The 11,134-nt window shown below is 57.2% G+C and overlaps 1 protein-coding gene across 1 annotated transcript; it reads left to right on the top strand.

Moving 5' to 3' along the window:
• Positions 1-241: 241 nt before the first annotated feature.
• Positions 242-10,143, top strand: TLE6 (TLE family member 6, subcortical maternal complex member; the record flags this gene model as incomplete). Its single annotated transcript, XM_082623220.1, has 16 exons — positions 242-314; positions 812-885; positions 1,303-1,348; positions 2,754-2,795; positions 6,362-6,424; positions 6,511-6,796; positions 6,899-6,921; positions 7,214-7,274; positions 7,356-7,459; positions 7,545-7,582; positions 7,933-8,185; positions 8,284-8,534; positions 8,828-8,969; positions 9,388-9,538; positions 9,802-9,878; positions 10,039-10,143. The coding sequence occupies exons 1-16, from the start codon at positions 312-314 to the stop codon at positions 10,141-10,143; spliced, it is 1,719 nt and encodes a 572-aa protein (XP_082479346.1). The 5' UTR covers positions 242-311.
• Between the last annotated feature and the right edge of the window lie 991 nt (positions 10,144-11,134).

Genomic DNA, 11,134 nt, shown 5'->3' with positions numbered 1-11,134 from the left:
CAGCACAGCTGGAAGCACCAGAGTGATGAATGAAAGAACAGAGGATGTAGGGAATGCAGTGGGGTGGTCGCAGTCAGGGAGGGGTTTGGGGGCCCGGGACTGAGTCCTGGAGGAAAGAAGACCAAGGTGGGTGGTGCTGGAGGCCGAGGGTGGGGTGGGGCTAGTTCTGTCCTCTGCCACTGCCCAGCCTTCTGCGCTCATGATCTGACATCTCCTCTTTACTTTTAGAGTCCCTGGCTAAAGTCCTTGTGACTCCAGCCTGAAGACTGACTTCTTGGGGCCATCTCAGCCCCCACGGACCCCCTCAAAGGATGGTGAGGCATTAGCCCCTGGGGGAGGGGGCAAGAGGCTCCAATCTTATTCTCCTGCTCCTGAAGGACGGACATGGGCCAGCTGGCCAGGCCTTCAGCTGGGGACAGTAACCCATCATACTTCAAGGCACTTTCTTTTTAAACTTATTATTACCCAGGTGATAAAACATAGGGCTACATCACCTACTCAGTTAATATTTCACAAGCAAAAGTCCCTCTCTGTGCCTCCCCACCCGCCATTACTTCCCAGGGAAAACCATTTCTAACAGTTTAGGCCAGGGGTGGGCAAGCTTCTGTAAAGGGCCAGGAAGTAAATATTTTCAACTTTAGGCCAAAAATCAAGATGGAAGATACCCTGTGGGTACTTAAGTAATAAGAGAGAAAGCAAACTACCTTCAGGTCTCAGGAGGCCCTACCTCACCCTCTTTGGGGCTGATGACCTGACGGCAGGGATACGGGGAGGCTGTGGGTTTTCTTCATCCCTCCTTCGACCTCTCCAGGCTCATCCTGAGGCCGGCCTTCCAGCCCGGAACTATCAGGACGCCCTGGATCAGCTCAAGCAGCACTTCCCCAGGTGACGGCGATTCTCGGGGGCTGGAGGCCCCGCTGGGGCCCTAAGTCCCACGAGGGAAGGAATCCCATCGTTGTCTCCATGGCCCAAAAGACAGGACCAGTGCTGGTCGGGGGCGGGGAGGGGGGAGGAGCCATATTGAAGGCTGAAGCAAAAGGAAAGGAAAGCCAGTAATACCAATCCTGGCTTTCATTTAAATTTTTGATTTTGTTGTTGTTCAGTGTGAATTTGCTTGCATTCAATTATGTTTTTTAAAATACCGCATTAAAATCATATTCGTCTTGGCGCCTTCTTCAGTGTGGCACCTGGAAGGGACTAGCTCACTTGCCAGAACTGCCCTGCTGGGGGACTGGGGGCAGGGCTCATTCTGGGGAAGGGTCTTGAGGCCTCCTCTTGCAGCGGGTTTGTCTTCCCTGGCAGGTTCCCCACTCACTTGACGACACAGATGGACAGCGCTTACTACTTGGTGAGCCCCCACCCACCCCACCCCACCCCACCCCACCCCACCCCCCGCCCGGGAAGCCCCGCCCTCTCCGGGAAGCCCCGCCCCTACTCTCCCCACCACCACCAGGTAGCCCCTCAGGAGCCTCCTGGAAAGGCTGTTGAGTTTGGCCACAGGATCCGGGTTTGGGGGCACCCTCTCCTCTACTTACTTTGCTTATTTTAGGCTAGTGAGTTAACCCAGTGAGCAACAAATTCGTGTGAGTTTTTCTTAATTAATAAAAACCTTGCTGTGAAAACAAGTAATTCTGTATTTAAATTAAGGAGAAGTTTCTTCAGCCCACAGTTGATGAGTTAGGGGTACAGCACGTGACGGGAGTCCCTGCCCTTCAGGAATGTATGTTCTAGTGTGTGCTGTCTTCTGGAACTTTCCACAAAGATAAGAATGTTCTCTATCAACAGGGTCCAATATGGCACCCACCAGCCACATGTGGCTACTGAGCTCCTGTAAGGAGCTGAATTTTAATCGACTGAAAGTTAAAGAGCCACGTTTGACTAGTGGCTACCCCATAGGACCTGGCAGCTCTAAGGGAAGGAGAGAGACAAATAAGTAAATAGAGAAACAAGGTTCACAAAATGTAAGTGCTTAAAAGAAAATAGAAGGTGAAGCAGTGAAAGTGAGTCAAGATTTTGAGCTAAGGTAGTCAGGAAGGGCTTCTATTTTTTTTTTTTTTTTTTTTTTTGCGGTACGCGGGCCTCTCACTGTTGTGGCCTTTCCCGTTGCGGAGCACAGGCTCCGGACGTGCAGGCTCAGCGGCCATGGCTCATGGGCCCAGCCGCTCCGTGGCATGTGGGATCTTCCCGGACCGGGGCACGAACCCGTGTCCCCTGCATCGGCAGGCGGATTCTCAACCACTGCACCACCAGGGAAGCCCAGGAAGGGCTTCTTGAACGTGAGACACAGTGACACCATGTCTCTGTGTCTCAGTGAGACATGGAAGATAAGGAGTTCCTGCCACTCTAGAGAGAACAGGGAAGGCTGTTTCAGGCAGAGGGCACAGCCCCTGCAAAGGTCCTGGGGCAGGATCGGGCCTGGTGTGTTGGAGGAACAGCCAGGAGGCCTGTGTGTCTGGAGCAGAGTGAGCGAGGGGGAGAGAGGGAGGAGGAGAGGGCAGGGAGGGAGCAAGGGCAGGTTGTGCCCCTCTTTGACCTCCACTTCATACCTAGAATGAAAACCAGGGGTCTCCCTAATTACTTCCTACTCTGAGTATGGTAGGCAGTATCCCATTTGATGAGAGCAGGGACCAGAGAGGTAGCATGACTTGCCCAGGGTCATACAGCTGGGGAGAAACATGCACAGCATTCACTTCTGCACTCTTGCCCACTTCCATTGACCATCTCCCAGTGTGATCGCTGTTGTTCCTTTGCAGTTCCAGGAGATCCGGCAGGGGCTCCAGGAGCATCACAAGCAGGTGAATGAGTGACCAGGAGCTTGGAGCAGGGCTGCCCCTCCTTGCAAGGCAGGGGAAAGGGGGAGAGAGGGAGGGGGTGAGGACAGGGAGGGGACAGGGCAGGTCTACTGGGCCTTGTGGGCCGCGGAGGTGGACTTGAGCTTTTCCCCCTGAGGGAGGTGGGAGCCCTGGAGGGCTGGGGGCAGAAGGGGTGGGGCCCAAAGTGGAATCCCCAGGGTATCAGTGGGCCCCCCCACATCTCAGGAGTGCATCTCTGGTCCTGAGCCTCTTCCCTTTGGTCCTGCTCGCTCGTCCCTGCGTGCCTGGAGGAGGCCAGGGACCTGTCAGCACATCGCAGGTTAGTTGCTTGTGCTAGGAAGGGGCTTTTATGTGCCAGGCATGGCCAGATGCGGTCTCCATGTGTCTGAGGTTCCCAAGGACCTGGCTCACACTCGGGGATGGGGGGAGGGACAGACCTGCACTGGGGGCCCAGCTCCCAGCACAGGGAGCCTTGCCCAGGCTAAGCATGGCTTCCACCCTGCCTGTCCTCCCGCCACCTGGCCCCTTTCTCCTGGGTGCTGGCAGGACTTTCTGCCTGTGCCAGATGTGACTGGCAGAGGGCCAGGGCTGTCTGCGACTTAGCGGGGCCTGGGGTGGGTAGCTCAGGGAACAGGGAAAGACAGATCCAGAGGCAGGGGTGGGGTGGGGCAGGAAGCAACCAGAACACGGTTATTCATTCAACAGATATTTATCCATCACCTCCTTGCCAAGTGCAGTTGTAGGCGCCAGGGAAATAGCAAAGGAGAACACAGACAAACCGCTGCCCTTGGGGTGAGAGGAGCTTGGTAAACAGAAGTGTCAGATGGTGAGGTCTGGGCAAGGCGGGGGTGGAATTGAGCAGCCCCAAGGCGAAGTGGGGGGAACCAAGGTGGGAATGGGTTACGATTCAGGGTGGTCAGGGAAGGCTTGCTGAGAAGGTGACATTTGGGCAAACTCTTGAAGGAGATCAGAGAGGGAGTGTAGATGTCTGGAAGAAGTAGACCAGGCAGAGGGCACAGCCTGTGCAAAGGCCCTGGGGCAGGACCAGGCCTGGTTCATTGGAGGAACAGCAAGGAGGCCCGTGTGTCTGGAGCAGAGTGAGTGAGGGGGAGAGAGGGAGGAGGGGAGGGCAGGGAGGGGACACCGCAGGTCCACAGTTCATGCAGGGCCTTGTGGGCCGTAGGGAGGACTCCGGCTTTTATTACCCCCAGGGAGGTGGGCAGAGGAGGGGCGGGGCCTGACTCAGGTGCTCCCATGCACCCTCTGGTGCTGCTTTGGGGAGGATGGATATTTGGGGCCAGGATAGGAGTTGGGGTCCAGTTGGACCATCCAGGTGTGGGAGGCTGGTCACTGAGCCAATTTGGTGGTGAGAAGCAGTCAGAGTGTGGATGTGTCAGGAAACTGACAGCATGTGCTGAGTATCAAGACGTAAGGGGAGGAATTCCGTGGTGGTCCAGTGGTTAGGGCTCCGTACTTCCACTGCAGGGGACACGGGTTCGATGATCCCTGGTCAGGGGAGTTCTGCATGCCGTGGGGTGCTGCCAAAAAAAATAAATACATAAGATGTAAGGGGATGAGGAGGACCCAGGAGGGTCGCCCCTAAGCACCCTCCTCCCCCAACAGAAGGCCCCAGGTGATGATCCCTAGCTGACTTGTGGTTTCACAGGGACCACCTCCCCCTCCCCTGTTTCCTGTTCCTCGTCTCCCAGCCTCCTTGCTGTGTATTTAAAATCCTGAGCAGCAGCAGCAGTGGCAACGCCCCCTGCTCCCCAGCCCGCCTGCACACAGCTCTCCCCAGGGAGGACCAGCATGCAGGCAGGGGGGAGCAGCACTTTTCATGCTGAGTGCATTAAAGTGCCAGTAAATTGCGCATTAACGAGCCAGGGAGAATTGGGGAAGGCTCCCCTGGGCCTCGTGCTGCTGGGAGGCCCAGCTGGGGAATCCATCGCTGGCTACCCTAGGAGGCAGCCACCTGGAGCGCCCAGAGCTCAGGGAGGGGGTCCTCCATTCCAGCCTCTCCCTCCACCATCCTGCTCGCCCCCTGCCCCAACCAGCGAGGGGCAGGGGGTGGGACCAGGCTGCCAGTGGAGGCAGGTAAACACTGCTGGGCCCCAGGTGTCCTGACTTTAGGAAATTGACTTTGATGCTCTGAGCCTCAGTTTTCTCATCTGCAGAATGGGAACGCCAGTGGTGCCCGTTCAACAGAACTGACAGCCACAGGCCTTATGCCACGTTACTTAGCAATTATTTCTTTCTGTGAATCACAATATTTCCCCAGGATTTTGGAATTCGCTCTGGGCCAGACAGCTTCTTGGCATCCACCATGGAGGTGCATGTACATTCGGAAGGCCCACAGCACTGCCTCCAAAGCCAAAGGCCAAAGACTAAATCCATGTCACCCTCCACAGTAGCCACAGGACACACGTGGCTATTTACACTTTAATTGGCAATCAAGTGGCACCGTCCACATTTCAAGTATTCAGCTTTAGCTGGCGGGTCTAGAACATTCCTAATATCACTGTATTTAGTCCATCTGGACTAAATATAGCTGCACATTCCCGTAGAGCCCCTTATCGGGCCGAGAAGGTGGGTCTCCCCACAGTGAATTCCTGGCAGTACTGGCAGTTCGTGTCTTGCGTGGTCTGTGTCCTCAGCTGGCTGCCAGGCACATTCTAGGTTCACGCCTCGCCGTCTACTCTGGCAGCCCCCAGCCCCACGTAGCTATTGAGTACTTGAAATGTGGCCCGTGGGACAGGAGGGATTGCATTTTTAATTAAACAACTTTATATTTAAATAGTGACCTGCAGCCAGTAGCCACTGTGCAGGGAGGTACAGTCTTGAGGAAAGAGAGGTTAAAAACAAATCTGGTACCTGGGCCAGATAGATGCTCTTGAGAAAAGCAGTAGGACGTGCCATAGGAGGGAGCCTGTCCTAAAGGAACGGATGGACAGCCTGCTGGGAGGGAGAAAAAGAAAATTTAGGGTGCCTTCCATGACCACAGAAACTATTCACTTAAATCTGGAATCGGTAGCAGCCACATGGCTTGATTTTAAATATAAAATAAGTGACCCTCCCACCAGGGCCCCTAACCTCCCCATCGCCAGCCCTGCTCCCCAAGCGGTAACCATCGGTTTCTTAGGATCTTTGCAATGTTTCAGCAGATTCAAATGTCATCCCCATAAGGGGGACATGTGTACACATGGCTTTGCTTCTTGAAGCCATTTTAAGCAAGGGGGTGGCGTTCAGGCTTTTGTTTCCAAACATCCCAAGAAAAGCAGCTGGGATGCGAACCCAGATCTGACTTGACTTGTGACCATATTATAGCGGTGACTGGTCATTAGGGCTCAATTTTGTCACCCTCAGCCAAGGGTGGCCTCTGGGTACCGAGATCTTGCTTTTTGCTAGGTGATCATGAATCCACCCAAAAACGTTCAAGGGAGGTGGTGTGGCCTCACTTTGAATAACAGGGAAACTGGCTTGTAGGAAGATATTCGCACCCAGGGCTGTCCTTTAATGAAGCTTTAGCTGGGATGATGTTCCCCTTCCAGGCAGAAAACTTCCTACAGATAGTGGAGACCTGCAGCCGATCCCTGGGCTTCCAGCTGGGGGAGGTAGGTCCCTGGGTCCTTGAGTAGGGTGGGGATAGGCTTGGGGCAAAGGGTACATCCTCGTGTTCCTCACGACCCTGTGCTTACAGCACCAGGGAAACCAGGAGTTCCCCAATGAGCAGCCCAACCAGGCCCCCCAGCACCCAGAGGCCAAGACCCCACGGCCCTCCAGTCTCCAGGGGCCAGACTTCGAAGACATCATGGCCACGAGGTCATCCGACTGGCTCCAGCAGACCCCCGGAGTGGACAACGACGCAGTCCACCAGCTAGACATGCGGCCGTCCTGGGACTCGGAGCCCCGGTTTTGGCAGGATATTCTGACAGAGCAGCTCTGGCAGATTTTTGCTGGCACCCAGGAGCGCCCAAGACGCAGGAGTGAGTCTCCCTGAGGGTGAGGGGAAGTGGGGAATCAGGCCACGTGGAGGGACAGCACCGGTTGAACTGGCTTCTCCCCCTCATCCCCTTCTGTCATCATAGCGACAGAGCAGGCGCCAGGCCAGGTAAGTAACTGGAATCCTTGGTACCCGGAAGGGTGGGCTTTGTCTTGGCTGGGCCCCCTGGCTTTGACCTCTGGATGCCTGTGGGATTGGCATGCCTCCCCAACCCTCAGCCCTTGGATACCCTCAGAGGACCTGAGCCTGTCTACAGCTCCGCCTGGACGGGAGGATGGGACTTCAGGCAGTTGGAGCATCCTGTCCACACTGCCTGGGCCCGCCTACCGTGTTCCAGTTCTCAGACCAACCCTGGTCAGGTCCTTTGGTCTGAACTGATCTCCCCAATTCCCGCGGGCAGGAAAGCCAGGAGCCAGCACCAGGATACTTGGGAGTGAAACTGCTCCCCAAGGACACTTTGGGTAATCCTGGTGGGGGGAGGGCAGCCCACCCGGGGGGAGGGGAGCCACACCTGCCGCTGATCCACTCTTGTCTCTGCCCAGTTCTCAGCCCAGCTACGCCCTCCCCCAGCTCCTCTGAGGGCTCCCGAAAGGGAAGCACAGGACTGGGCACTGTAGGAGAGGGGGTGTTCTCCCGCACGGCCCAGGTGAGACCCCCGCACCCCACACACAGGCTGGGGGGGCTGGGGCGGGAGGAGGATGTGGCTCAGCCGTGACCTCGTCCACCCGCAGGAGCTTGCCGTAAAAACCTATCAATTTCTGAAGCCCATGTAAGTATGTCCCAACCTTGTGGTCTGAGGCTAAGGGAACCCAGATATGGGGGTGAGAAGGCTTCCTGGAGGAAGGGACATAATGGTTAGGACCTTGAAGGATGAGTAGGAGTTTGCTGGGTAGGGCAAAACATGTCAGGCAGAAGGGAGCAGTGTTTGGTCATGGGAGAAGGAGAATACTTGGAGGTGTGGGTAGAACCTGGGGGGATATAGAGTGCCGTGGAGAAATGAGGCCTGAGAGAACCCCAAATCTGACAAAGAACAAAGCCCCTCTGGGGCTTGATAGGTGCCCTGCTCTGGGCAGAGAGGCTCACAGGCAGGCTGGTGACCCTGAGGCTTCCTCTCCCAAGATGCTGGGACCCTGAGGACTTTGAAAACACGTGGAATAGGCCTGATGCCTTGCCCTGGCAGTCCAAGAAGCTGGCCGTGCCACAAAGAGTGGAGAAGATACGGAGGCTAGAACATGGGGAGCCTGTGCTGGCCACGGCCATCAGCAGCTTCACGCGGCACGCCTTCACTTGTGGCAGGGGCGGCGTCAAGGTGTGGAGCCTGGTCGGCCAGGTGGTGGAGGCCAGGTTTCCGGAGAGCTACCTGCGTGTACAGGTGAGGGTAGGGCTGGCTCTGGGCCGGGGCCTGTGGGAGCAGGGAGAGCCCCCCACCCTGCAGGGGAGGAAGCTCACCCCAGGCTCTGCCCACCCCAGACCCAGGGGGCCTACCTGCGCACCTGCTTGCTGTTCTCAAACAGCACGGCCCTGCTGACAGGCGGTCACAACCTGACCAGCGTGAGCCTGTGGGACCTGACGGCACCTTCCCTGTACGTGAGAGTGGAGCTGCCCTGTGCGGGCCTCACCTGCCAGGCCCTGGCTGCCAGCCCTGAGGACAACCTGGCCTTTGCCGGCTTCACCGATGGCAGCGTCAGGATCTGGGACCTGCGGAACCAGAGCGTGGTCAGGTGTGGCCCAGGGGTGGGCGGGGTCACCCTGAGAGCCCCTTCCCACCTGGACCCCTGAGTAGGGACCCAGCAGTCTCAAGGCCAAAGCCCCTTTCCCTAAGTAACTCTTGCATTTGAGAGTTGGGGACCCAGGTTCAAACCGTGGCTGGGTCCTTGAAGCCCAGTTGTGGTACTTCTTGCCTGCCTCAGTTTCCCCATCTGTCACTCGGGTGTGATTGGGGGGGGGGTGTCCTCAGGGGCCCAAAGCTTAGAGTTTCAGCCCTGACCTCCCTTCCGATGCCTCTCCTGGCCAGGGACCTGCCGGGTCACCCGAACGGTGCCAAGAGCATCGCTGTCAAAGACCAGCACATCTGGACGGGGGGTCTGGACGCCTGCCTGCGGTGCTGGGACCTGAGGACCACTGGGGAGCCCCAGGAATACCAGTTCGAGTCTCAGGTGTGCAGCTGGGATGGGGCCTGCTTGGCCAGGTAGCAGCTGGGCTGTGGACTGAAGGAGGTGGAGGCTGGCGGGAAGGGCAGGGGTTAGTGGTACCTCAAGTCTCAGTGATGCTCTGAAGAGAGGGGTCCTTAGCTACATCCTCCCCAGTTGCCCAGATAACATGGGATGCTTTTGTACCCTGTATCAGGGGTTCCTATTCTCATTGAGTCTCTGTGATAATCCCATAAAGTAGAGAGGACCACACCCATTTTGCAGATGAGCCAGCCAAGGCCGGATATGTGAAGTTGCTTTCTGGGGGGGTCTCACAACCAGGAAGTGGGCAGGCAGTTGGCCCCCGGGATGGATCCCTGTGCTCCTGCCACCTCTCGGGCCCCGCTGGGACCTGGACAGTGTTTCCCTGCTGCCTTCTCCCCAGATAATGAGCCTGTCCCCCAACCCCTGGGAGGACTGGGTGCTGGTGGGCACAGCCAACGGCCAGCAGTGGCTGCAGCCCAGCCTCGGGGGCCAGAAGCACATGGTGGGGTGTAAGGACGGCACCATCCTCGGTCTCAAGTTCTCCCCGCTGGGTGAGTGGCCACGATCGCGGCGGGGAGTCCGCCGTGGTCCCCAGCCTCCCACAGGGCCCTGCCTCACTAAGACTGACTCCACGCAGCCCTTTCTGACCCTTCCTGACCCCCCCAAGACCTTCATCAGCAGGAACCGCCCTGAGTGATGCTCTCTGCAGGGGTGTGAGGGAGGTGGGGGGGCTCCCTGTTTCCCAGATCCCCAGGGGTCCAGCCCTCAGCTGCCAGCTTTCCCCATGACCGGGCCTCCCTCTGCCTTCTCCCAGGCCAGTGGTGGGTGAGCGTGGGGACGGACAACCTGGTCAGCATCTTCAGCATGCCCACGGGGACCACAGTGGTCCAGGTACAGGGGTGGGGCAGGTGGGCAGCATCCATTGGGCTGAGCCCAGGGATCCAAATGTAGAGACACCCCCCCAACACCGAGGGACCACGTTTGAATCTATGGGCAGATGTTAAGGGCAAGGATGGGTGAACCCCGTCGCTCTGCTCTCCGACTCTCCCAGGTACCCGAGACGTCCTCCATCGTGTGCTGTGACGTGTCCCCCAGCAACCACCTGATCGTCACAGGGTCCAGGGACCACGCCTCAGTGTACCAGATCACGTACTGAGGGCTTGCCAGGGTGGGTGGGGTGAGCACAACTGGACCTATGATCTTTGTCACGTGTAATAAAGCATTTGGAAAAAGCACGGATCCAGTGCTGCATCCTGTCCCCTGGCTGTCTTGTGGAGATTTGGAAGGACTTTTCCAGCCTGGGTCTCTGAGCCTTTTGAGTCCACATTCCCTGAGAATCGGATCAGAGCCACTGACCCCTGCCGTTGGGGGAACGGGACGTAAAGCCCTTCTTTCTTTTTTTTTTTTTTCTTTTTTGTTTTTGGCCACGCCACGCAGCATGTGGGATCTTAGTTCCCCAACCCGGGATGGAACCCGGGCCACGGCAGTGAAAGCATGAAGTCCTAACCACTGGACCATCAGGGAATTGCCTGGAGCCCTTCTTTCTGCTCCACTGAGCTCATCTGATGTCATGGAGAGATGTTTCCCAGCCCTGCCTGCACAGTCCCAGGGATGGGGTCCTCGGTCCTTCCCAAGTTACCTGTGTCCCGTTAGATCAGTGCTTCTCACCTGGGGGTGAGTCTGACCCCTGGGGGACACTGGGCCATGTCTGGGGACAAATGTGGTTTGTCACGACTGGGAGTGCTCCTGGCCTTGAGCGGTTGGGGGCCAGGGATGCTGCTTAGCACCCCACAATGCCTGGGATGGCCCCACAACCAAGAATTATGCAGCCAATGTCAGCTGTGCCGAGGGGAAGACTAGTTTACAGGGGTGGCTCTTGCTGGCCAGCACTTTTCCACCCTCTCAGTAGGGCTCTGAAATCACCATTTGCTCACCCCGTCCTTCTGGGATGAGCAACATCCCAGGTGGCATCAACGGGTCTGGTCTCCCTAACTGGAGAATTATCCTATCTCCATCCCATGCCTTCAGAAACCCCCTGGGCATGACTGTTTCCAACAGCGACCCTGCCACCCTGCCATCTCCCTCCAGAAGTTTCCCAGCAGCAGCCCTACTTTGCCCCCCAGCCCCCTCTAATCCATGGTCCTCGT

Source organism: Mesoplodon mirus (assembly GCF_964341445.2).
Source record: "Mesoplodon mirus genome assembly, chromosome: 5".
NCBI classification, from domain to species: Eukaryota; Metazoa; Chordata; class Mammalia; order Artiodactyla; family Ziphiidae; genus Mesoplodon; species Mesoplodon mirus.
This window is presented reverse-complemented; position numbering and strand designations above follow the sequence as displayed.